At 42.7% G+C, this 27,828-nt stretch overlaps 1 protein-coding gene across 1 annotated transcript; it reads left to right on the top strand.

The window, feature by feature from the left end:
* Positions 1 to 2,207: 2,207 nt before the first annotated feature.
* LOC141112454 (amino acid transporter heavy chain SLC3A2-like) lies at positions 2,208 to 18,999 on the top strand. Its single transcript, XM_073605315.1, has 10 exons — positions 2,208 to 2,343; positions 2,596 to 3,053; positions 4,609 to 4,782; positions 6,265 to 6,368; positions 8,138 to 8,209; positions 8,304 to 8,368; positions 8,496 to 8,682; positions 9,473 to 9,613; positions 9,853 to 9,960; positions 18,028 to 18,999. Exons 2-10 carry the CDS (start codon positions 2,624 to 2,626, stop codon positions 18,373 to 18,375), a joined length of 1,629 nt encoding a protein of 542 aa, XP_073461416.1. The 5' UTR covers positions 2,208 to 2,343; positions 2,596 to 2,623; the 3' UTR covers positions 18,376 to 18,999.
* Positions 19,000 to 27,828: the final 8,829 nt, after the last annotated feature.

The following is a 27,828-nucleotide window of genomic DNA, read 5'->3' as shown; positions in this document are numbered from 1 at the left end:
TTTTAAAATAAGGACACTTACCTGTCCCGGGGTCCAGCTATGTCGGGACCCGAGACCGAACCGTCCCTTGGTCTCGGGTGCTGCCGCTGCCATTCTCACTGAGGGAATCAGGAAGTGAAGTGGTGCGGCTTCACTGCCCGGTTCCCTACTGGTCCCCGTTGTGTTGTGGGAACGGTGTATTTCCCACAACACGACGGGGTGGGCGGGGGTTTTGCGGCTAGCTGCGGCTAGCTATTCCCGGAAGTGGGTGCAGATACCTGTATTATACAGGTATCTGCACCCCCCTCTCCCCTGAAAGGTGCCAATTGTGACACCGGAGGGGGGGAGGAATCCGATGAGCAGAAGTTCCACTTTAGGGTAGAACTCCGCTTTAATTTATATTGACCATTCTATTTCTGTTTGTGGATGATGGCACTGTAATTATTTTATTAAAAAAAAAATCAAAAGTACCCTTTTCTTAATTGATATACAGATGTCACATGACCCAGATCTTTCCCAGCCTGTCTGCAGGGAAACATAAGCAGGAGAATCTTCTAGTCCTCTGCTGCTTTTCACACGTTCAAAAGAAAAAAAAAAGCCTTAGGAATACAGAGTAAAATAAATAAAATCATTAAATTGTATTAAATTGCCATACAAATATATATTTGAGATTAAATCTTTTTTATTTTGAGGAAATACTGTAACACAGTGTGGGCAGGTTTATGCCAGTCACAGGCTGTGTCACACCCCTCCAGCCTGTGTCTTAGGATAAGAGGGAGGTGAAGCCTCCATTAATCTACATGTAATATCCCACCCCCATTGTGTTTAGCTGGTTAGTGGGCATGGAGGAGGAGGGAAGGTAAGAGTGGGCTGTCATTTACTACTGTGTATATGCCCACATTTGTGACTCTATAGTCACATGGGCTGCTCAGATGTGATAGGGGGAAATGCTCAGCCTAGAAACTCACTGAAAACTGAGCATGTGCAGAGTTGCTACCACAGCTGCAAAATCCCTGGCTGAATTGGGAACATGAACAGTAGGTGGAGATAGAAAGCAGCAGGATCAACCTGTTTTTTTTTTGGAGAATACAGAAAACGAATCTCATCATGACTGAATGAGTATGAACAGCATTTACAGTAATACAGCATTTATTGATAGTTTTTTAGGATGTGGGTTTAATGACACTTTAATGTTTGATTCTTCGAGTAACCGCAGGCTCCGCCTGGTTCTGGGCAAAGGTGAGCACGCCTTCGGACATGGTGTTACTCCCTGCTGCACGGGCGCAGTAGACCCCGCCCACACACCCATGTGCAAGGACAAGCAGCCCTGTTTCAGGCTTGAAAGGTTAGTTGTGATTCACCACCTTTCAACCTTTCACATTGCAGAGAGGGCAATTGTGACCGGTCTTTATTACAGGAGGCTCGTGTACACAGGCAAAGTTTCAAATTGGATTACTGCACAGACCTGGAAAAAATACCCAAAGCAACCCAAGATTCCAAGAATAAAGCCTAGTACACACTAATAGTTTTTTTTTCAATCAACCCAGCGGACTGAATGAAAAAAAAAACTGACAGCTCAGTTCCGAGCCCCTGTACTAACAATCCAATGTTAGTACAGCATTCTCCCCTGCTGTGCTATTGTGTTCTGATAGGGGGACCACAGGGCACCCCCGCTAGAACACTCTGGTCAGCGCTCTCAGCTATTTGCTGAGACCGCTGATTGGGAGCTGGTCGGCATACCTTTTTCGGTCATGCCCCTTCGACAGAAGCCAGCCGAACGGCCGAATGCGATGCTGATGAATGTGCATGTTTTAATGAATTGCACCCAAACCTACAGGTCTGAATGGGACCTAAGGGCCAATTACACTGGACAAGCATTGATATATTTCAGATGCATAGGTTTACAATGTTGAATGATCTGCTTTTGAACTGACTTAAATCATGAAAACGCAGCTTGCAGGATTTTTTTCAACATTGCAGTGCAATATAGGGGTGAAAATGGCCCTTTTTAGGAACACTGGATTTTCTCCTTCCCTAAAACATATGACAAAATGTATGACAAGGCATCCATGTGAATGAGCAGAAATAAAAAGGACTGTTAAATGTCATTATTATTATTTTTAGTGGCTTATATTCCATCCTGTGCTTATGGTCTGCTTTAAGTTATAAATTCTTTTTTTCTTTTTTTACTGTAGTCTATTTCTTGGTCTTGTATGTATTTTGCAATATATTTCGGTCCCCCCTTAGGAGAACAAAGAGGCTGTGCCTGCAGTAAAGGGAGGGGCAGAAGATCTATTTAAATGGCAGTCATTCAAAGATAGCAGTCTGGTCCCCGACAGCTGGCAGAGAACATAGCAGAAACTGGTGAGATAGCTCTAATTAATTGTTTGTTTTTGTTAGATAAATGCTATATCTTACAGGATTTTGAAAATCCATAGTTGATCTTACAGTATTTAGAAAATCCATAGTTGATCTTACAGTATTTAGAAAACCCATAGTTGAACATATACATACATTCTCTATAATATCTATAATAATACTGTCTTTATATAGCAGTATGCTATTGTATCAGTGATGCACTGTATATATTACGTTACATTCTCTTTATTTTTCTAGCTTGTTAGCTTGATCAGCCACATTAGACATGACACAAGATACAGCCCTAGACATGAAGGACGTGGAGCTGAATGAGATTGACCCAGAGAAGCAACCTATGGCCACAGGGGCCGGTGACCCTTTAGTTGAAGAAGGCCATGAAAAAAATGGTGTTAAAATTAAACTGGCGGATGAAGATGATGACAATAACAAGGCTTGTAAATTTACTGGCCTGTCCAAGGAAGAGCTTCTGAAAGTGACCAACACCCCAGGGTGGGTGACAGTCCGTTGGGCTCTTCTGGTCCTGTTCTGGCTAGGCTGGTTAGGAATGCTGGCCGGGGCAGTGGTTATCATTGTCCAAGCTCCCCGCTGTCGTCCTTTACCTGTGATGGAGTGGTGGAACAAGGGACCTCTTTATCAGCTAGGAGACCCTGACACCTTCCAAGATTCAAATGCTGATGGAGTTGGTGATATTGCTGGTGAGTAGAAAAAAAAACATTACAGTGATTTTTAGCAGTAAGGGATGATTAGGAATAATTCATGTGAAGATTGGACATATGTATTTCTTCAGGATCTTAGACCTTTTCTAATGTAAGTGGGCAATTGACTGCTTTAGTGCTTGTGCTGGATTACCACTGAACTAATTATACTCAGGTATCCGTCCAAAATATGTATTTAGCTCATATACGTCTTAACCTTGTGCTACTGGTCTACTATTGTATGAGAGACACAGAATCAAAATATGTATTTAGCTCATATACGTCTTAACCTTGTGCTACTGGTCTACTATTGTATGAGAGACACAGAATCACAGGATTGCATCAGAAGACCTGGCATATTAGAGGAAGTTCTGTACCAGTCTGAGCTGGTTTTGAAAATATATTGCATTAGCTTCATTATAGTGTACTTATCATTCTTAGGAAATCATGTGAATTATATGCAAATCTCCATTGTGAAGACTGACATTTACATGAAATATAAGGTTCAATCACGGCATATATTTTTGTGTTGTTAATATGCTAGTCATGCTAGCCACAAAGGACAGATATTCAAATTGGCACAATATTAAATGTTTAAAATGGTAAAAAAAAAAGTACACCTCTAAACATCTCATATGGTACATTTATTGTAAAATGCTTAGTATTACTACGCCTGCATGGAAACTTTACCTGCTGTCTTTACTTTTGAAAATATGAGGTGCCTGCCTGTTATATTTATCCAATGGCTTCATTATTTGTCACGGCATGCAGTGAAAGTTTTGAGTCTTAAGACAGTCAAGCAGCTAGAATTTTCAGTGGATAGTCATCAATGGAAACCTTCTTATTTTATCAGTAATTTTTTTTTTAAGTTAGGAGATGTGCAATAAGTGAAAAATAATAAATAAACAGACATATTTATCTAATTGCTGCAACATCGGGCCAATGCTGTAACTGTCCCCCGCCAACTCAAAGACCAAGAACGGGGTGATCATATGACCGCTGATTGCTCAGTTTCTTGGTCTTCAGTGAGCAGAGAAGAATCAGTCTCCACTCTGCACTCTGCCCCTCCAGTGCTCACCGGAATGCCTGGCAGGAGTGGGGGCGAGAACGGCTGGCTCAGGCTCTCACTAGTGTGCTGAGAGGCTGAACCAGCTGCCAATTGGGAATCTTGGTAGATCCCAACATTTGTGTTGATTCTCTCAGAGTCTGGAGTGGCTCTGCATTGTTAGCCGACAATGGGTTTTAGTAAAAGTACTGTAAGTGCACGCCTGTGACCAATAAGAGAAGTATAACCAGAAAAAGGTTTGGCTTTATATTAATAGATCATTAGAACCCTGGTAACTGGAGAGAAGTGACTGAATCTATTGGTCACACATTAGTCCAGTGTTTGCATTTCTTTAAGACGTGTGAAGGTTTCAGGTATCCCAGATATGCTGAAACTTATAGCTGTACTGTGGTATATTGGTAGATGTGTGCTAGAGTTTGGGGCTTAGGAGTGCACACGATCATAACTAGTCAAGCAAAGCTCTAATTCTTACATTTTTACTTTGTTTAGGTATACAAGAGCGCCTGGATTCCCTCGGCACCCTTAAGGTGAAAGGCCTGGTGATTGGACCCCTGCATACTACTTCTGCAGACAAACTTTCAGATACTAAGCTTAAAGAAATTGATCGCAAATATGGCACAATGGAAGACTTTACAAAGTTGTTAGAGGCAGCCCATAAGAAGAGTGAGTATGATTTGAATTATTATACGCAACAGATATGCAGTGTCCTTCCATAAGAGTTAAGGGTTTAAAAGAAGTATTGTATATGACATCTTTACATTGCTGAAGCAGCCATTTTAGCGTAGCACCCCTAATTGTCCTTACATTTTTTTTTCACAACAGACTTATTAAGGAATTTAACTATCTGGATTTTATTTAGGTAAAAGGCAATTAGAAAATCCCAGTAATCCTCTTTCATATAACGCAAGAAGTATGTAACCAGCACACCAAGGATCTCCAGAATGGGTCCAAAGCTTTATTCAGAGATCACATCATGGTTACAATAGCAATATTTCGGAGTCTTGCAGGACCCTTTCACCAGGAATGTGCCTTGGACTCTTTCTGGAGATCCTTGGTGTGCTGGTAACCTACTTCTTGCCTTGAATGTCTTTGGTTTCCAGCTGGTTGGTCACTGCAGCACTCATTTACAGCCAAGTTCAGCAATGTGTGCATTGGGAATATTGTACTTGAACTCTCATATTTGACTTTCATATAACCACTCTACAGCTGAAATCTTCTTGCTAATGGATAACTGCCCTAAAAATTTGCACTGTTATTAAAGGAGAAGGCCAGCCTGAGCTTTTTAGGCTGGGCTTCTCCTCTGGGTCACAGGAGTGCAATCCGTTTTGCACTCCTGTGACCCGTTTTCAGCAGAGAGCGGTCTGAAGTTGAGGCAGCGCATCATCCCGACTTCCAAGTCTGAGCATGGAGAAGCAGAGAGGAGAGACGCTGACTTACAGTCAGCAGCTCTCCTCTCGGGGATCTGTAAAAACTGAGCCATCGGCGATGTTCGGTGGCTCGTTTCTCAGTGCAGAGATGGCGGGGGACAGATGCAGCATCGTACTGATGCTGCATCCACATAGGTAAGTATGAATCTTTAAAAAAAAAAAAAAAAACATACTTCTCTTTTAAATATTGTCCATATACCTCATGCTCCAATTAAAAATAACACTATGATAAATTATTAGTTTTTTATAATTACTGTATTTCCCCACAAACTAGTTGTCTGTCTCCTCTGGGTAAAACTAAACTGAAGGCAAAACTTGTTATGATTCATTTTAGAGTATAACTTCTGACAGGTGTTTTTTTTTTTGGAGTGAGAGGAAATCCTTCCAAAGTGAGGGAAATCCCTGGTAGCCACCAGGGTCATCAGAACTAGTGTCCCCACTGGAGGATTTCCCCTTTGTTCTTGTTTTGGTGACCACTCACAAATTGTGATTTTTATTTCACTTTCTTTGATAATGGTCACCCAGGAAAACAGAGAGGGTGAATCTCTTTAACAGGGGCACAAATGGTAATAACAACCTGATTAATATTCCAAAAAATCTCAACTCTGTCTAAACTTATAAAAGGGTTGACTTCAGTTATATTTTAAGATGATCTATAAAAGACAGCCCAGCAGCTGACATAATCAACAGATCTTTCTTACATTTTTCTTTTTGTCAGGTATTCAGATTGTTTTGGATCTCACTCCAAACTACCGTGGCAGCAATGTTTGGTTTAATTACAGTGTGACAGCACCAGATAGCGAATTGCTGAACCAAATTAAGGTGAGCTTCATTGCTTGTGGACTTTACTATTTTAAAATCTATTTCCCTATTACTACAGAACTCTGCGTTTATATTGTGCCAATAGTGTAGCATAAAAGGACCCCGCAGGGGTGGTTGCCCTGAGAGCTAAATTCTTAGGGGTGGGGGGGGGGATATGACGGTCTCCTTTTTCTTATCTGACTTCACTGATTAAGGCGGAAACTTGGACATGGTGATTGAACAAACAGCAATGATAGTGCACAGGGTGATGGAGGAGACTGTCAGAGCCATGTTCTAAAAATAAGGAAGTAGCAGACGGGGAGGAGCAGTGCTATCACCTCCCTGATCCACGCATGCACCCATAGACACACACCTTGTGTCACCCTCCAGCTGCCTGCCTGCTTGCCTGTACTGTATATCTGACACACATATATACAATCCAATGAGAGCTGCAAACATCCATGGTATTTTATTGATAAAATTGATTTATAGCAAAATAGAGCCATTGCGTTTCAGGGACCAAACAACCTCCCCTTTCATCAGGGCTTAATAATTCTGACTGTGCTTAAACCAACTCAGGTAAGCAGATACCAAATAAAACTACACTGTGATTTACTGCCTGGAACGTTTCAGGAGAGCAGGTTATACCAGTGTTGGTGAATGCAGCAAGCCTTTGGCTTAACCTGCCCTCCTGAAACTTTCCAAGCAGTAGATCACAGTGCATTTTTTTAGTATCTGCTCATCTGAGTCCATTCAAGCACAGCCAAAATTCTTAAAGGATAAGGTCACTTTTCTGTAAAAAATTATAAATGCACGTATTTTTGCAGAATAAAAATGTACTTTTTCCTACAGGAGCCCACAGGGGGGGGCCGCAATGTCAGGATCCTGCAGACACATCCTCCAGCTTTCTTGCCCTTACCTCTGTACAGGCTGTTAGAAAGCTGTAGGAGGTTTCAGTGGACTACGAGGGCACTCGTCAGAGATCTTGCAGTCTATTGAGAACCTCAGGATGTCTGCTGCGGTAGAAGACGGGATTTGTAGTTTGTTCATTAACAGATTTCTGTAAATGAATAGTGTGGCTGTGCTGGGGAGGAGATCCTCCACGTGCTGTCACATGGGAAGGGGTGAGGGGGGTCAGCGGGGCAAATATTGCAACATGTTACATATGGTTGTACCATGTAACTTGTTCCAAGGGTGAACATAGTCTTTAAGCCCTGATGAAGGTGGAGTGTATTTGGTCCCCAAAATGCGTTGGGTTTTTTCTGCTTTGAATTGACTTTATCACTAAATTATCTTGGACTCTTGGATGTTGGCGCTCTCATTGGATTGTATGTGTGTAGATTCTCAACTCTGGGTCCTTTCCCTCTTTCCTGAGAGTGGTTTCCATTTTGTGAAGTGCTGTCAAATAGAAGCCAATATGCCCAGTGACAATTGCAGTGACCCTTAGAAAATCCGAATCCATCGCCCTGTTTGTTCTTGTGTTTGTGTCTGACACAAGACAGGAACTAAGTGGGGAATTTCTCAGTGTCACTGTACCAAATCCATGTCTTTCTTCATTCATGTTCTTTTCAGTCCATAGGGAATAGTTACATCTTATACATTCCGGTGGAAGGAACTCAGGAAGGGCTAACAGTCCACAGGTTAGAGGGTGCAATACTTGTCTTGCCCCAGTCACTGGCGACTCAGGCTATGCCGCTGTATTGTGCCACTTTTTTTAATTGTTATTAAAACATAGTCATATATTGCAGAAAGAGCTGTTTATTTTAAAAAACACCATGTTCTTTTTGTAGGAAGCCATGACCTTCTGGCTTGATTTTGGCGTTGGAGGAATTCATTTCAATGGGATCGAGAACATAGATAATGTACGTAAAAATTTGCATTTCACTGACAAAAAAATTAAAGTTTTCTTTTTTGTTTTTTCTTTGCTGATGTTTAATCATATGTCTGATATTGCAGCCAGGCGAGGTTCTTGAAGAACTGAGGAACATTACTACCAACCATAGCTCAGATGGGAAAGCAAGGTGAATAGCATACCTAATTCTTCCTGTGCTATTGGCAGCCTTTGTCTGACCATATCCTGCTTATTTTAGCTGTATTTTGGTTAGCTTTATAGCTATTATTTTAATGTTTCATCTTTCATCTTGACAGGGTGCTGCTTGCCTCAGCTAATGACCCTCACAGTGACAACGTTCTAACAATTCTAAATGACACTGCTAAAGGCATGTTAACTGCACGCTATCTGATCCACAAGGACAACTCAAGTGACAGCTCTCTAGGAGAGCGCATCAAGCAGTACCAACAGGTTGCCAGTGAACAGGACAGGATCCTCTGGATGGTAAGGGCAGCTTTAGTAGCAGGGTATTGGAGAGGCAATGGATGCAATTATATACACAAAAGCAAAAAAGCTAAAAATAAAAGTGTTTATTTCATCAGAAACAAACTGGTGTTCTTGTATGCTGCAACACAGTTGTAGCGCACAAAAAATGAATAACCTTTTATCCCATATTTTTTTCCATATGGTGCTGTGTAATGTACTGTATAATCTTTTAGATCAAGGAGAGTATAAGCAATGCAGAACACTTTTCTGACACTCATGTAATAGTTTATTTTGCTTTTCTTTTGTAGAGAAAATGCAGGACCTTAGTAAATAGCAATCAAAGATCTTGCCTTTCATATTGTAAAATGTACTGAAATGCCACATGAAATATATCTGCATATTGGGTGGGAAAGAATTATTGACCTGTTCCAATCAATTTGTACCCTTATATTATCCATGCTAGTCAATGGTTCATACAATAAAGGATTTGAAGAAGTGATGCAACAATTTAGAAATGTATTTAGAGATAGGAATGGCCATAGACCTCTGACATTGGACTGAAAAGTTCCAAAAGCACCATGGTTCACAGGCTGTGGTATTTTATCTAAAATTCAGTAAGCTGATTTGTAAGACAGAAGATAAAGGGTTCTTTCAAGTGTAATATTTTACAAATGATCAGAAGCCCGTGTATTATGGGTTCTTTGTCTCTAGAACCTTTGCCAGCACATTATAAATCCTGCATATTGATTATTACAAATACCTATCCATGATGTTTAAGACAAGTCATGTGTTAAATTCTTCCCCACAGGTCAGACCACGGCTGGGACACATGGCCTCTGCGGTGCACGAGAATCTGCTGCGTGTTTACCAGCTGCTGCTTTTCACTCTTCAGGGCACACCTCTTACTTTGTATGGGGATGAAATTGGACTCAAAGACTTGCCTGGACAAGTAGGTCATTTTTGTACAACCACTTGTGACTTTTATTAGTGTTTTTTCCTGTTTATACGTTCTGTTCCTTACTAAAGTCAAGCAGCAGAAGGCAGACTATGTCTTGCTCATTATTATTAACTGTTATGAACTCTGCCATGAGAAAGATTAATTTGAAATGATGTGGGAATATATCCTAAGATGGTAACGTGTGTAGATTTCAAAGAATACTCTATCTCTGACATCTTCTCTCCCCTCAGCCTGCAGACAGTTCTCCATACATGCAGTGGGATGATAGCATAAACTATGGATTTTCTAATGGATCACCAGAAAGGAACTCAACTGTCAATGAGAACATCACATTTAAGGTGAGATTTGAGGTAAAATTAAAGGTGGATAAACTAGTTAAAATACTCATAGATATGAAATGTTCAATCCGTGATCTGAGCATTGGTAGAGAAATAAACAATTTAGACAGGTTAGCTATCCTGCAGCAGTCCTATACATTAGGGACCATAATTTTATCTGCCATGCAGAGGGGTGCACAGCTAACATTGATACTGTATTACAGTTGGATTTATAAAATCAGCATTCCAAAAAGAAACCAAGAAACCTCAAAGGTCCCCAAATACTGTATATTGAGATTCAATCATACAAAATGCCATGAAGTAAAGTGCAAAGAACAAGGATATGTATTCATATTCCCATCTGGACCCCTTTCCCAGGTGACAGACATGCGTATGCCTAGCTAACATGGCCCCCCCCAACAAGGCCCCTCCCCCGGTTCTGTACAGCCCACCCGATGGGCCCCACTCTCCCTCCAAGCAACCCCCCCCCCCCCCGGCCCCAAAGCAAACCCCACCTTCATTTAAGCAAATTCAATTCAGCCCAAATGCAGTGGCCGAATTGAAAAAATTCCTCACCGCAAACACTCCTCCATACCCCAAATATCACCCCAAAAAATAGACCCACATCTCTAGAAAAAATTCCCAACAGAAAAAAATATCTTTCTCAAGCAATATTGGCTAACAACCCCCCCCTCAGCACCAGTAGCTGTGGAAGCAAACAAAAAATTTGACTGGCCACTTACTGGAGAGGTATGTATATATCTTCTTTTATATCTGATACAGGCTAATTTTTTCATACTAGTGACATGGTTAGTTTAGGTGGACTAGTATTAGTACAAAATTTTGCATATGGTGTCTATCTGTTTCAGAGACTTCATACACACTAAAATAGTTGCCCATTCCAGATAATTTTACCAGGAGTAAATGATAATCCTCTAATGTCTATTAGTTACCTAATATATTAAACAGCCTGGATTCTTCCATAAGAAAGTTTTAATGCTGAGAGCATTTGCCAACACTGCTATGAATTAAGTGTCAAACAATATATTTTATTCATGTCAGCAAATAGGCCAAATTACATGAGCTGGTTTTCTGACATCACAAGTTCCTCACATTTTACAGAAGCACCACTTCTTCTTTTGATATGTCACTAGAGAAAAGGTTTTGTCTTGTACTTGTGGGACAAAGTAACACTGAAATTGCTGACACCAAACTTAGTAATGACAGTTCATACATATGTCCTTTGGTATCTGAAAGTCAGCTTGATAGGTGCTTATTTCAGGCATGGATTCTATTGCATAGTTATATTGGTCCAGCTTGGACCAATGTAAGTATATAAATGCAAATCTGTGGGTCCACTTATGAAGCAGGGGATCACTGTAGTAGTCACCTTTAATTTTTCTCAATAAAAAAGAAGGTTTTGATTGGACAAGGTGGAGAGGCAGGGCGGTGACGTCACAATCTCCACCTCATCCAAAGCTTTAAATACCATTAGAAGAACAATATATTTCAAACCTGTGCAGAAATCCTAAACAGGTAACTTTTTAGAGATAAAATCTAGTGTTGTTACTATAAGTATGGGAGACATTCATCTGTACAGAGAGCTGACTTTAAATAACTTTTGATTAGAAGATTTCCTTACATAAATGTATTCCTTTGTAATGAATGCTTCCTGCCTATAATAAAAAGAGAAGTATTATTATTAGTATTATTACTATTATTATACAAGATTTATATAGCGCCAACAGTTTACGCAGCTCTTTACAACTTGAGGGTAGACAGTACAAATACAATACACTTTAATACAGTAGGAGTCAGAAGGCCCTACTCCTTAGAGCTTACAATCTAAGAGGGAAGGTCAAGAGATACAAGAGGTAATAACTGTGGGGGATGTGCTGATAAAGAAAATAAATGTACAGTTGTTCGGTGGGTGCCAGATAGGCTTCTCTGAAGAAATTAGTTTTCAGGGATCATCTGAAAGTGGACAAAGTAGGAGAAAGTTGAACAGATTGGGGTAGAGTGTTCCAGAGGATGGGAGAGGCTCTAGAGAAGTCCTGAAGACAAGCATGGGATGAGGTGACAATGGAGTTAGAGAGCAGGAGGTCTTGGCAGGAGCGAAGAGAACGATTAGGTTGGTATTTTGAGACTAGGTTAGTGATGTAGCTAGGGGCCAGGTTGTGGATGGCTTTGTAAGTTATTGTTAATATCTTGAATTTAATTTGTTGGTTGAGTGGCAGCCAATATAGGGATTGGCAGAGGGGTATAGCAGACGCTGAGTGGTTTGTGAGGTGGATGAGCCTGGCAGCAGCGTTTATGATGGACTGAAGTGGGATAGCCTATTTTGGGGTAAGCCAATAAGGAGGGAGTTTTTGTAGTCAAGGCGAGAGATGACCAGGGAGTGGATTAGAAGCTCTGTGTTGACATTGGTTAGGAAGGGGCATATCTTGGAGATGTTGCGGAGGTTGAGGCGGCAAATTTTGGATAGCGATAGCATGTGGGGCCGAAAGGTTAGTTTGGAGTCCAGGATTACACCTAGGACCTTGGCATGGGCACCCGTTACCTCTATCCAAAGTCAAAGTGATACCAGAATGTATCCAAAAAATCTCTAATCTTGTTCCCAGTGCACTACATTATGGCCTCATCCTACACACTGGCTCCCCAGCTATTGCTGAGCAAAATAAGGGCAGCTTGCAGGGAATTTTTTTTTTTTTTTGGGCTTTATAAATTAAATTATTGCTGAAGCAGATTCTAGAAATGGTACATATCTGCCACTTTACAGGTAGACTAAGGGGACCCCCCAGGCACTATATTGGAAGGAATTTTTCATTTTTATGCTTTCACTTTAAAAATCAAAAAATCACTGCTCATTTTTTCACAAACTTTATTTTTATTGATACATGTCCCCCAGGGCAGGACCCGGACCTCTATAACCATTGTATGCCCAATTACTTGCATATAAGCCTTCAACATGGGCACTTTTGATTTTTGACATTCGGGTCCAATTGACTTTAATGGGGTTCGTTATTCGGGTCCTAACTTTCACGGTGTTCAAAAGTTCTGGTGTGAACTGAACAGGGGTCCGTTCGGCCCATCCCTACCAGTCACCGCCATACTTAAAAAGCCCTCACTGGACCCCACCAATCTTAAGAAGCTACGCCCCATCTCCTTACTCACCTTCTCCTCCAAACTTCTTGAAAGACTGGTCTACAACTGACTGAGCGACCATCTGACCATGAAAAAAAGTCTTGATCCCCTTCAGTCCGGATTTCGCCCTCAACACTCCACGGAAACTGCTCTCCTTAAACTCATAAATGACCTACTAACGGCTAAAAACCAACGGACACTATTTTGTACTACTTCTCCTGGACCTCTCTGCTGCCTTTGACACAGTGGACCACCCCCTCCTCTTCAAAAACTCCACTCCTTTGGTCTCCGTGACTGTACTCTTTGCTGGTTCTCATCCTACATATCCCACTGCTCCTTCAGTGTCACTTACAACTCTACTTCCTCCTCTCCTCTTCCTTTCTCCGTCGGGGTCCCCCAAAGTTCTGTTCTTGGACCTCTCCTTTTCTCAATCTACACTACCTCCCTGGGTCAGTTGATTGCCTCCCATGGCTTTCAATATCATCTCTATGCTGATGACATCCAAATCTATCTCTCCACCCCCCAGCTCTCTCCATCTGTCACCTCACCCATCACCAACTTACTAGCAGACACATCAGCCTGGATGTCACATCACTTCCTCAAACTCAACCTATCTAAAACCGAGTTCATGATATTTCCTCCCCCAGGTGCCACTTCCCCTGATTTATCTGTCAGTATCAACAGCTCAACTATCAACTTGTCCCGTAACTTGTCAACTTGTGCGTAAAAATTGGTCTTTGGGTGTCAGTGGCGCCTTCCCACCGTAACCCAATAGAGGTGCTCTTGATGAAGGCAGAAAATATTGCAATGATATGCACCTGTCAAACAGGTGCAGAAAAATTGGTCTTTGGGTGTTAATTGTGCCCATGAAACCTATACCAAAAACATTCTTCCAGGTGAAATGATTGAACACCCTCAAAGCTAGACAGCCTCGAAGTCCTGCAGAGATTCCACATCCCAAAAAGACTTAATCAGTGACATCGGCATCAGGGGCTTCATAGCTGGTAATCCAGGACTGATTCTTTTTTTATAAAAGTCTAAACGTATAAACCAGTGGTGTCCAAACTATGGCCCTCCAGTTGTTAAGGAACTACAACTCCCATCATGCCTAGTCATGTCTGTGAATGTCAGAGTTTTACAATGCCTCATGGGAAGTGTAGTTCCGCAATAGCTGGAGGGCCGTAGTTTGGACACCCCTGGTATAAACGGTCCACGGAGTCTGTGGACAGATGCAATCTTTGATCGGTAACGAAACCTACTGCAGCACTGAATGCCTGTTCTGAAAGCACACTGGATGCAGGGCTGCCCAATAACTCAGTAGCATACTGGGCAAGTTCTGGCCAGTGGTCTTTTCTCATGACCCAATAAGTCGGTGGATCTTCAGCTGGAAAGCTCTCCATCTCTGTTTTGGCCCCGAGGTAATTTGTCCACCATGTGATGCAGGCACTGCCGATGGGATGTGGAAGCTGACAGCCCTGGGCGGCGAGGACTAAAAAAATTCTGAAATGCCTCACTTAGGCGGACACCTTCTCCAACGCTCCTCTCTTGACCAACAGAAGACTCAAAACTATGTTTTCCACTATGTAACCTACTGGAGTCAGAAAAAACGTTCAATAAAACCTCTTTAACGTGTCCTCAAGAGATTTTATCTTCTGCACTCTCTGTGGGGACCGGATGAGTTCTAAGACCTTCCCCTTATAATGGTGGTCAAGTAGGGTTGCCAACCAGAAATCATCCTTCTCCTTTATGCCACGTATTCTTGGGTCCTTTCGCAGGCTTTGAAGCATGAGGTTGCCCATGCGTCTCAAATTTGCCAAGGCTTGAGAAGCAGACTCCTCGGGGTCACTCAGGATGACAGCATCTGGAACTTCCTCCTCCCAGCCACGTACTACTCCCAAGGGTCCTGGGGTTGGAAAGCCATCGCTTACAGATTGATGCATGTCTTCCTCTTCTTTGAAGCCTATGAAAGTGCCAGAATCCTTCTCCTAGTCCTCCTCCCCTCTCTCCTCCTGTGTGTTCTGTGACATAGGAATGATTGTATCTGGATAAAGTGGGCCTTGAGAGGAAAGCAAGTCCTCCTCTTCCCCTGCTGCTCTGCCTCCAGTGCCCTGTCCATAATGCCACGCAGAGTCTGCTCCAGCAGGAACACAACAGGGATTGTGTCACTGATGCATGCACTGTCACGGCTCACCATCCTTGTGGCCTCCTCAAATAGTGACAATATAGTGCATGCATCCTTAATGGTCAGCCATTGGCGTGGGGAAAAAAAGCAGAGGCGGCCTGTGCCTGTCGCCGAGCTAAACTCGCACAGGTACTCGTTGACAGCCCTCTGCTGCATGTATAAATGCTGCAACATTGCCATTGCCATTTCCACCTTGTGGGCATGTCACAAATCAAGTGGTTTACAGGCAGGTGGAATTTCTGCTGAATTTCAGCCAACCGAGCACTGGCTGTGTATAAAAAATGAAAATGAAATGGCTACAGACTCTTCTGGCCAGCTTTAGCACATCTTGCAACCCTGGGTACGTATTTAGGAAATGCTGCACCACCAATTTGAGCCATTATCGCACACCATTCCTGGCTCCAGCTGGCGTGGTGTGAACCACCTCTGGGCCTGTCCTGGCAGAGCTGCAAGAATCTCTGCTCCGGTGTGGTTCCTGTCCCCTAAACACACCAGCTGAAGTACTGTATGGCACCCTTTAGCCTGACTCATGAAATAGGTCTTTGAACGCCTAGGGGGTACCTGATGTTCATAGGACATACATGTTTTCTGGACCTGTCCACAAGTAAATCTGTTTTGGAATGAGGTCATCACATTTATTCTAACAGTTACCACTTTTCAAGTCCCGCTGACGGTTGAAGTGTGTCTGTTAGGACTTGTAGAACCTCTGGCCAACACTGACAATTGAAGCAAACTAGCACAGTATTTTTTTTTTTCAAAATTTTCGGTCTTTTTTTATTTGTTTAGCAAAAAATAAAAACCGCAGAGGTGATCAAATACCACTAAAAGAAAGCTCTATTTGTGGGAACAAAATGATAAAAATTTTGTTTAGGTACAGTGTAGCATGACCGCGCAATTGTCATTTAAATAGTGACAGTGCTGAAAGCTGAAAATTGGCTTGGGCAAGAAGGTGCAAAAGTGCCTGGTATTGAAGTGGTTAAATATCATGCCTGGGGGGTCTCCTTAGTCTTCCTATAAAGTAGCGCATCTTTCCCATGTTCATGTCCCATGTTCATAACAGTACCACAGCAAAATGACATTTCTAAAGGAAAAAATGTCATTTAAAATTGCGGCTGTAATGTATTGTCGAATCCAGGCAATATAGATAAAAATCATTGAAACCCCCCCCTGCCAAAATGTTAAAAAATCAAAAGGGCGTGGGCATCCTGCCCAAAATGTAGACCAGGCCCTTCAGGTCTGGTATGGATATTAAGGGGAACCCTGCGCCAAAATAAAAAAAAAATGGCATGGGGGGGGCCCCCTCTAAAATCCATACCAGATCCTTATTTGAGCACGCAACCTGGCAGGCCGCAGGAAAGGGGGGGGAGTCGAGAGAGCGCCCCCCCCCCCATTGAACCGTACCAGGCCATGTGATGTCAGAGGGGGGCGGGGTCACCCGTTTATGTCACCGGGTGGCCCTGCCCTCAGCTATATAACAGCTGTCATCGCGAAAAGGCTGCAGTTGGTTTTTCCGTTTTTATTTTCTCGGGACCTGTGATTGAAGATGGATTTACATTGCGGGACCTATTTTTTTTAATAGGAATTGTCCAAAACTGTCTCCTGTCATTTTTACTTTTTTGACACTTTTTTTGGTGAATGGGTAGGGGTACAATGTACTCAATACCCATTCACATGGGGGGGCGGGAACTGGGGCCCCCTTATTAAAGGGGGCTTCCAGATTCTGATAAGCCCCCTGCCCGCAGACCCCCACAATCACCAGGCAAGGGTTGTGGTGATGAGGCCCTTGTCCCCATCAACATGGGGACAAGGTGTTTTGAGGGGACCCCAAAGCACCCTCCCCAAGTTGAGGGCATGTTGCCTGGTACGGTTTGGGGGGGTCCCCCTTTTCCTGCGGCCTGCCAGGTTGCATGCTCGGATAAGGGTCTGGTATGGAAGGGGCGTGGGGTTCCCCTTAAAATCAATACCAGACCTGAAGAGCCTGGTATGGATTTTAGGGGGGCCCCACGCCATTTTGTTTTTTTAATTTTGGTGTGGGGTTCCCCTAAATATCCATACCAGACCTGAAGGGCCTTGTAATGGACTGGGGGGGGTGACTCATGCCGTTTTTTTCAATGATTTTTATGTATATTGCCGGGATCCGACAATACATTACAACCGCAAGCAATTTTAAATGACATTTTTTGATTTAGAAATGTCATTTTGCTGCTCTCATTCATTACACTATGTATGGTCGCTATGTAAGCAGCCTTACATAGTGTTGGGTGTGGACTTAGCCCCCTGAGCCATGATTGGCCAAAGGCACCCTGCCTTCGGCCAATTATGGCTCTCACAGCAGGGCGCCCTGTGATTGGCCAAAGCATGCAGGTCAGGTGCATGCTTTGACCAATCAGCAGCCGTCAATGCACTGAGATTTCGCGATCTCGCAGTGCATTATGGGGCGTTCCATGGGCACTCGAATCTCCTTTCTAAACAAAAGTGGAGTTACACTTTTAGTACCTATACCATAACAGGACATAGGATATTTCTGCCATTTTTAGCTAATTTCAGCTAGTTTGGATTACAGAGAGGATTATGGGGGGCTGCCTGCAATGGATGTCAAACTGGAGTTACATGACAGGAAAAATTCTGTTTTGCCATAAACTTTTGCCCCTTGAACTCCTAGCTTAAACATAAACCTGATATAATCCTGAAATGCTTGCTTATACACATCACTTTTGATTATCTTGAAAAGAAAATCTAACATATTCACTTTTCGTTTCTAGGGACAAGAAGACAACAAGCATTCAATCCTCAGTGCGTACAAACATTTGAGTGAGCTGCGTGGAAAAGAGCGATCACTTCTGCATGGCGATTTCACACTACTTCATCAATGTGAAAAATCACTAGCATATGAGCGCAGTTGGGACCAAAATGAAAGATTTGTGTCTGTAGTAAACTTTGACCCAGATGAGGAGATAAGCGTGACAATAAAGCACAAAAGCCTGCCAGAGCAGTGTACGGTGGTGCTGAGCTCAAACTCAGAGAGGAAGGAGGGTAGCAGTATCTCTCTAAAGGATCTGAAGCTAGTGCCAGGAGAGGCTCTACTGCTCAAATACCCCTACAGCGGTTAAATAATCCTCCTGTAAAAAGGGGGTACTTTCACATTCCATATTCTGACCCTTTTTCCCCCACATTAAGAGGCTCACTGTATAAGGAAATGGCTACATATGCGATCACACTAATATACTGTATATTAACAAAAAAAACACCTGGCGTGGCAGACCTTCTCCATGGTAGCAGATAAAAGTCACTTTATGATCATTTATGATTAATAGCATATATCTGCTAATGGATAGGTGGTCTTATAGAGTTTTATAGACATAAATATCATGTGTAGCCATGTCCTTAGCCCTCACCAAATCCCTTTCACTTCTCCCTCCCTTTCATTGGCCAAAAGGGTAACATTTGCTTCAGCAGTATAGGTTTTCAGGTAGGTCTTTATACAGCAAGAGGTTCCTTAAACGCGTTAATAGCAATAAATGGAGTGCGTTTTCATTCTTTTTTCCTAACATTGTGAATAGTGAGTGTGCACATTGCTGTGCTTGTGTGATTTTCTTTATAAATGTTTGCTGCACAGTGTTTGATAAAGATGTTCCTCTGCTGATGTATGTGTGTTAGGAGAGGGACTAGTTAAAAGGGAAAAAAGTATTAAAGGTCAGAATAATATTCCATGAATAAAAATAGCATTTCTGTGATTGGATATCTCTGTGTGGTTAATATACATACTTTATTCAGTGAAAATACAATTTTTGACCACTGATAACCTTTAACAGTATGGCTTATGCCACCATACTACCCACTAACCTCAGAAGGAGGCGGGTACAGAGTCAGACCTTTTGGATATGGAAGAATCACTGCAATGTACAATTTAACATCAACCAAATCATATGAATAAGAACTTTGACCGCCAAGCATTTTAAGATGAACTCTAGGTATGATTTTTATAGTTACACTGCTCCAGCTTGGACCAATGTAATTATGCATATCTTATACATTAGGGACCACTGTGTATGTTGACAATCACTGTAGTAGTCAGCACTTCTGCAGTAATAAACACCCAGGTTTTCCAGGTCTTTTGCTGAGCTACTGCCCCACTGCACATTGCATACTGACCACACTGAAAACAATGTTTAACTGTGGGCTAAAAAAACACTCTTGTGAGCAACAATGCTACAGTAATCTCCACCAGCTTCCGGTTCCCATGCAGAGCAGTTGCTCTGCTGCATTGTGCACACAGGAGGTCGTTTGCTTGGCAGGGGCATAATTCAGGGCACACTTTACTGTATATTATCTCAGTGAGGATTGGATGAGGTGGAGAGGCATGGCAGTGACATCCACCTCATCCAATCATAGAACACTTTGCATTAATTGAGAAAATGAAATGTGTTCTCTGAATGGTGCCCATGTCAAGGGACTGACCTCCTGTGTTCACATATCAAAAGGGTAGTCACTCAACATGGGCCATCGGTACCCACTACTATGATTTCCAGCTTTCAAGTGGATCCCACAGATATGGAACATACTGTATATTGGTACAGTCTAGACCAATATAATCATGTAAAAATTACCATACATGGAATTCAGCTTTAAGAATCAATGTGCAAGTATAACGAAAAAATACAAAGTGTGGCGCTAATAGTAGCAATGAATAAAACTAAACATTAAGTAATATCATACAATGACAATGTGAACCAAAATTGATACGTGAACACAAGTGACAGGTAAACAAAAATAATAAATCAATATATGTGTTCAATATAAATATTGAATATAATCTGAAACAACAAAGGAAATATGTGATAACAGTGCATAAACAGTTATCTAATGTAAAGTCCAGAACACCAAAAATTCGTGACATCAGTGTATGAACGGTTTTAGGCAGGTGTTTTCTTATAAGTGTAGAGAAACTTTCAACCCAGTAGCCTGGTAGGTACGTGGACCATAGAAGATCAGAGGTGCACGGAAGTTTCAAAACAGTGCCAGGACCATCACCAGAAGCTATGGAGGCTTACCGGAAGTTGTGGCCTGAAATGGCGTATGCCATACAGGTCAAAAAGGCTTAGTGACCAACAGGTCTAGACGTATTATCCGGTCAGAAGTTATCGTCACATAAACCATGGGGAGGAAAAATCGGTCAACACGACTTCCACATTGATAGATATACCACCGTAGACCATGCGAAAGATTCGTATTACATGTGAGGAATAAAAACACTCACATAGTGTAATAACGTAAAACTTGGATTTATTTAAAAAGTAACATTAAAAAACAGACTCACATTTTTTGCAGATAAAATTAGCGTATCAATCGTGTAGCGGTAGTTGTGAGGGATCCACCCGACATGTTTCAACTGAGAAGTCGTCTTCTGAGATAGTGATATTGAGGACCGGAGTGTTGGCATTTTGTAGTAATAATAGGTGTAGGGAGGTATTTGAAAGATGGCTATCCATAAGCCCCCATTCACACCTGGGCAACAAGCTTCATGGGATGCGGTTTGCAGCAATTGCCAAGCGAAGAATGTTTTAGGTGCCATTAAAAATGAATGGCACACAAACACGCGTGCTGCATTTTGCCAGCATTGCAGTGCAATTTGGAATCGCTGGCAGAATCGCCCATGGCACGTGTATTTACATCTGTATGTACAAACAAATGGCATCCACCCCAACCTATAACTGGCCTTTGCAGCAAGGAGCACATGGAAGGGTGATGCATGTCAAAAAAGAGCAAGCAAAAATTTACAGCTCACTTACCAGCCAACCTGCAACACACTGAATTAACCCTGTCTAACAATTCACATTAAAACCAGGAGTTTAGTTTGCAAATATTTGCAAATATATGCGTAAGCTGCAGAAGCCACGCCACAGCACCCCTGTGGACTGCAATCCTAACTCTATAATTTTGAGCAGTGCAGCGCTACCCCCTCTCTCCTCTCCACCCCCTATATGCAGTGGATAGATTCACCCATAGCGTGAATCTATCCGCGGCCGCCCCCTATTCATGTGTGCGGCACCTTTCAGGGCACCGGGCACATGAATTACAGCGGCCAGGGTTTTTTTGAAGCATCTGATTAGAGCCAGAGGCTCTAATAGGCTTCAAAATAGGGTGGGCTCTGGACGCAGCCTGTGTCTGGAGCCCATCCAGGTGTGTTGAAACAGCGAGTGAACATTCGCTGTTGCAACACTGATCCTCCTCCTGGCCAATTGAGTAGCAGGTATGAAACCCATTTCCCAATTGGCTAAAACGTCAGGTGATCCTATTGGACGCCTAGCGCCGGGAGGAGCAGAGAGGAGACGTCTGGCAGAAGCTGCTCCAGGAGAGGACACCGGAGAAGCTTTCCCTGAGCCCGCCACACCGGAAGATGGCCGCATCATCACCGCCCGCATCCAGGGTAAGAACAGCGGGTGGTGGAGGGGTGTTAGTGCCACGATGCTGTGCGGGGGTAGGTGGCTGGTGTGCTAGTGCCGCTCCACCGGTGGCCCGGGGGGGTTGTTTGCTACCCCCCCAAAAAAAAACCACCAGCCGCCACTGATTTGGAGAGTCTTCAGATGGACTTGTGTCTTTTTTCAACCTGACTGTGTAATGATGATTCTTACATTATCCTCACTAAGAATGACTTCACCTTTGAAGATCACTTTTATTTGCAGATTAAAGGCACAGCCAAGGGGACAAGGTTTGCCTGGAGTTATGCTAACCTGGTTATAGATTGGTTTGTCCTCCATAAATACTTTATAGACAATTAGACCCCTTTTACACTGGGGCCATGGGCGCGTTAGGGCTAAAGCACTGCTCCTTTTAGCGGCACTTTAGTGGTTTAAGCTTTTTTGGCCACTAGCGGGGCGCTTTTAACCCCAAAGAAGGGGTTAAAAAATCCTGTGTTGCGGCTCTTTCTAATCGCTTTTCATTCCAATGGGCAGGGCATTTTGGGAGCGCTAAATACAGCATCCCGCAAGCGCACCACCCCAGTTTTATTTTTAAATAAATTATTTTATTTTGTAACATTTTTTTGGGGGATGAAATATCAGTGGTCTAAACAGGGGGGAATATGCACCACACAAGGCGATTAGGGTGTGCCCAGGCACACCTGGCACACCCTGTGCGCACGCCTATGGCTAGAACATATTTTAAGGCAGTATAGATATTAATAGTTATTCTCACTTTTCAAGTACACATTACAAACCATGGTTATGTAATATTCTATTTAGCCAGTTCAAGAAGATTAGACATAATTGTTCTACTAACAGATTTTTTAAGAGCAAGCCAGAGTTATATATTATGGGTTTGAAGTAAAGAAATGTCCATTGAAAATTGCATCTGAAGTATTAAACAGAACAGAAAAACTGACACAGGAAGACTGTTTAAAAACCAGAACAACACACACTGTGGATTATATAAAAGAAGAAACAATAACAGTATGGTATTCATTACTAATTTTATTGAAAAATACAAAGAAATTAGATTTATACTGAACAAGTTTTAGTTTATAATTGAACAGGACCATTTATGAAAAAAAAATGTACTAGAAAACCAAATATTACTTTTAGAAGAATAAAGACTCTAGCCAATATGGTTGCTCCCAATAACATAAAAAATAAAAGATTAGACCAGAGAGGACCTGAAAAAGGAGGTCGTTTTAACTGCCTATAAATGAGGTATCTGTGCTGTCATCAATTATGGGTAAGTTAACCACTTATACCCCAAGCCAATTTTTCAGACTCGTTGTTTACACGTTAATATCAGGTTTTTTTTGCTAGAAAATTACTTAGAACCCCCAATGTTTTGGAACTAGATTTCCCATGAAGCTCAACTACACTGCAGAGTGCATGAGCATCATGGGAAATGTAGTTCCAAAACATCTGGGGTGCCAAGGTTCGCCATCACTGCCCTAGAGAATAAAATGGCAGTCATTGCAATACTTTCTGTCACACCGTATTTGCGCAGCGGTCTTACAAGCACACCTTTTTTGTAAAAAATACACTATTTTGAATTAAAAAATAAGACAACAGTAAAGTTAGCCCAGCAATTGATGGAAGGGGTCAGTTCTTTGCACCAGCGGCAGCTCCCTTGAGAGTTGAAGCAAACTCTGGAAATAAGTAAAGGAAGAACAAGGCGTGCTAAACTAAGTGCAGCATGTGGTGAACAATTTATTTAGAAGTAAAAAAAGCCAAATGGCTACTCAAATAATGTTAGTGAGATTCAGGTGAATAAAGTGATGGTAGTAGTAGAGTCCATGGTCACTGTACGGTGCGGGGTAACATCGGTAGAGGCGTCCCAGCGGCATTCTGGTAAAACTGCAAAGGATAGAGCTGCAGAGTGGCCTGGATGACCAGCCTGACAACTCAGCTGGACAGCGTACGCTCTCGGAGATGGCTGGAACCCGGAACCGGAAGAGCGTACTAGCGTGGAACGCAAACACGATGAGGTCAGTGAACGCCGCTGGGACGCTTCTACTGATACCCCGCACTGTACAGTGACCACAGACTTTACTACTACCATCACTTTATTTGCCTGATTCTCATTAACATTATGTGAGTAGCCAATTGGCTTTTTTACGTCTAAATAAATTATTCACCACATGCTGCACTTAGTTTGGCGCACCTTGTTCTGCCTTTACTTCAGTCAACAAAAGTAGAATGTTGCATTGTTCTTTATGGAACACACATTGCATTGAGAATGCATCAAAAACACTCATGCAGAAAGACATCTGGAATGCAGAAATTGTGGTGATCTGGCCATCAGGCTTGCACAGAATCTATACAGTGACAGAGTTTCCATAACAACCAGCAATAGCGTTAACTTTGATATAAAAACTTTAGAAATTCAGCACTGGAAACTGCAAGATTTTCTGGAAAGAGTGGAATCTGGCAACTGACTTTTGGTTGATGATTTTGATAGACCTGGTACAAGCTCTGGTGCACTCATTCACTGCTATGAGAGCAATGTGGTTACGCCACTGGAGGGCAGGCAGAACTTCTACACAAGCCTTCGACATTTCCTATAATGGGAGGTTATTCTTTGGCCAAACGCTGAATAACGCAATTAAGCGAATGACAGGAGGAAAAGTCTGAACTGTGGCCACAGACTAGTAAGAGGCAGCTGCCATCCTTCACTCAAGCCTACTGAACTTCAGAAGTCGCAGGAGGCCAAATTTTATAGGACAGGCTGCAGATTTAACAGATCACGGTGGAGGTGTCTCAAAGCTACTTTTGACATGAAATCAAGTCCAGAGCAAGCTGCTAAGGTGGCTGGAAAGTCTTTTTGAAGGTGTGTCCAACCATTCTCTTCCAGTTCGGGCCAGAGGGCCTGAGTGAGGTTGATAATGGTAGCCCCCTTCTGGAGGGCTTGGACGACAATCATCAAAGACCATTGGGTCCACAAGAAGTGGAGTTAACCACTGAATCCATTTAATTTATGTCCAACAGATCTCAGAAGAGAAAATGTTTGCAAGATTTTTATACTGCTACAAGGCGATCATTCCAGTGATGCCGAAAACATAGAATCATCTAGGGGCCTTTCTCCACAGTTTTTGTAGTACCTAAGGCAGGAGCCTTCTGGCCTTTTTCAGTTTGAAGGAATCAAATGTGTTCATACACACCAAGAGGTTCAAGATGGTGTCCATGCAGACATTTACAGGGACAGTTCAGCAGGAGGACCAGTTGGTATCAACCGGCCGACTCATACTTCCATGTACCGATCAAGGCCAAGCACCAGAGGCAGTGGCCAGATGTCACTTCTAGTTCAGGTGTCTGCCTTTTACAGAATTGGCACAGCCCCAGGAATATTTTTGAAGATGCTGTTGGCAGTGGTGGTACCTTGGGTCAGGTGGCACATGAGGGTGTTTCAATTTGATTTCTTTTGATTCCTATGAGCCAGGCTGTCTATGGATCATAAAATCATGTGCCTATACAAATTCAACAAGAACTGGAATTTTGGACATCGCCACTGTGCTTCTTTCGGTGGCATGCCTCTCAGCCCAGGAGATAGGATGATTCTGAAGCTAGATGCCAGTCTCTGGGGAGTCCACAATCTGAAGAAACAAGTGCAAGGCCATTGGAGCGCGGTGAAGCGCAGACTCCCCAAGTATCTTGATTGGAAGGAAGCCTTTTCTAGCATTGCAAACCTTTCAGGATCTTTAAGGGGGCCTGAGTAAGGTTGACAACAAGACAGTAGTAGCCTACATTGCCTGACAAGGGGACACCAAAAGTCTTGTCTTGTTACACCTTGCAAAGAAACTTTTCGTGGGGCAGAGAACCACTTACAGTCAGTTAAGGTTGGTCTTCTTGGCAGTTAAGCAAAATCAATTATTGGTTTGGTTAGGCAGAATATTTTTTCAACAAGTGCCTCATACCAATGTTGGCCCTATGGGGCGTTCCAGCAGTAGTTCTCAGAGGGACTTCACTGAACATGCAGTTTCTGATATTTGCAACAGGATACCAATGCAAAGACTCCGTCATACAAGATTCACGGTGTCATGACATTTTCTGTTTGATCTTTGTCTCTGGTCAAATGAAATCTTTTATGGCGAGGTCAGTAACAGCACCTCAATCCAATAAGACTACTTTTAATAGCCTGGCTATGGAATAGGCTACACTAGAGGTGCAAGGATTCTCATCTGAGGTTGTTCCGACCTTGGTGACCAGAAGATCATCCATGAACGCTACATATGAGAGGATATGAAAGAAGTTTGTTTTGTTTGCTCGGCACAAGCTTTCTCTCCGCTAGAGGTTGGTCTGGCATACAACTCCATTTAAGGTACAGATCTCTATTTTATCTTTTAACGGGCTGCAGATGGGTGCAAAAGCCAGTGACCAGATGCTTCTTTCAGATGACAATATATATATGACCTTGAGGGAAATCTTTGTTCCCTCTGTGGGACTTAGGTTTGGATCTGAGAGCACCCTTTGCTCCAATAGGTTTAATTTCCATTGAAGTACCTCACGGTAAAACTAGTTCTCCTGACAGCAACTACTTCCGACTGAAGGATGTTGAAGATTGCAACACTTTCCTGCAAGGGCCCTTTGGTGTCTTTTTCTTTTCTTTTTTTTTCACCAGAGATGGGGATACCATGTCTATCTCCAAAGTTCAGTTTTAAAGTGGTATCCAGTTTCCAGAAAAACTGGGAAGTAGTCCCTCCCAGTTTTCACTCAAGAGTCACTGAGTGCACAGCAGGAAGACTTCAGTTTTCTTACACATGGTCGAGTTACTAACAATGTTCTTGGTCAAAAGAGGAAAGTGTATAGTCTTTTAATTTAGCCATCAGGTCCTCAAGAGTCATCCACTCTTGGGTTACCAGGGTGATTAGATTGGCATGCAGGAAGTAGGCCTTTCTGCTCTGAAACAATTGCAAGCCTATTTGACTAGAGGGGTGGCAGCCTTTGGAGCGGTTATGCAAGGATTGCTTGGAAGATATAGGTAAGGACTGCTTGAAGGTCTGATGTGGCCTTCATTCAACCTTACAAACTAAATATGCGGTCAGCAAGTTTGGGACAAAAGAGATCAATTCTTTCTGGCTTTAGCAGCTTTTCTTTGATTGTCAGTGTCTCTTTTCATTTGTTCTCCCCTGCCCTATATTAGCTTTGGTATACCCCGTTTTGTGCTGACGTGAGTTGGGCCAGGAAAACTGAAAATTGTTATCAAATACTTACCGTAATTTTCCTTTCCTGGCCCATCCTCACATCAGCACAGGACTCACTCCCTAGTGGCCTGTGGCAGGCTAGGTTATCTAACATCTTAGTTGGGGGAGGGGCTGTCTTTTATTCAGCTTGGAACAGGTGGTCATGTGAGGCTCCAGAGGAGGTGTTAACCTGTTATGTGCTGACGTGAGGATGGGCCAGGAAAGGAAAATTACAGTAAGTATTTGATAAAAATTTTCCATTATCTATGCACTTATCAAATACAGTATGTAGGATGTACTAAACAAACACTATGCATTTCTTAACCACTTGCCGACCGCCGCACGACGAAGTACGTCCAAACTTTGGCGGCAGATACCGTTGTTATGGCAGCAGCTAGCTGCTATCCCCGGTAACCCCCGTTTTTTCGTGCGGCGGTCGGCTTTCTGATAAAAGTGGTCCCTGCGGCGGATTCGCCGCGAGATCACTTTTATCGGTGGTGGGAGAGGGGCCCCCCCTCCCGCCGCTTACCGGAGCCGTCGGTAGCGGCGGAGGCGATCGCGTCCTGTCAGTGCTGTGTCTGGAGACGAGTGAGGCTAAGATGGTGCCCACTCGTCTCCATGACATTGCTGGGCGGAAGCGACGTCAAAACGTCACTTCCGTCCACGCCTCTTAAAGGCATATTTTTTTCAATGTCATTTTTTTAAATGACTTTTTTTTTTTTTTTTATTGCATTTTAGTGTAAATATGATATCTGAGGTCTTTTTGACCCCAGATCTCATATTTAAGAGGTCCTGTCATACTTTTTTCTATTACAAGGGATGTTTACATTCCTTGTAATAGGAATAAAAGTGCCATTTTTTTTTTTTAAACAGTGTAAAAAAAATAAGATAATGTAAAATAAAGGTAATTGTG

Source organism: Aquarana catesbeiana, linkage group LG11 (genome assembly GCF_042186555.1).
Source record: "Aquarana catesbeiana isolate 2022-GZ linkage group LG11, ASM4218655v1, whole genome shotgun sequence".
In the NCBI taxonomy this organism is placed as follows: Eukaryota; Metazoa; Chordata; class Amphibia; order Anura; family Ranidae; genus Aquarana; species Aquarana catesbeiana.
This window is presented reverse-complemented; position numbering and strand designations above follow the sequence as displayed.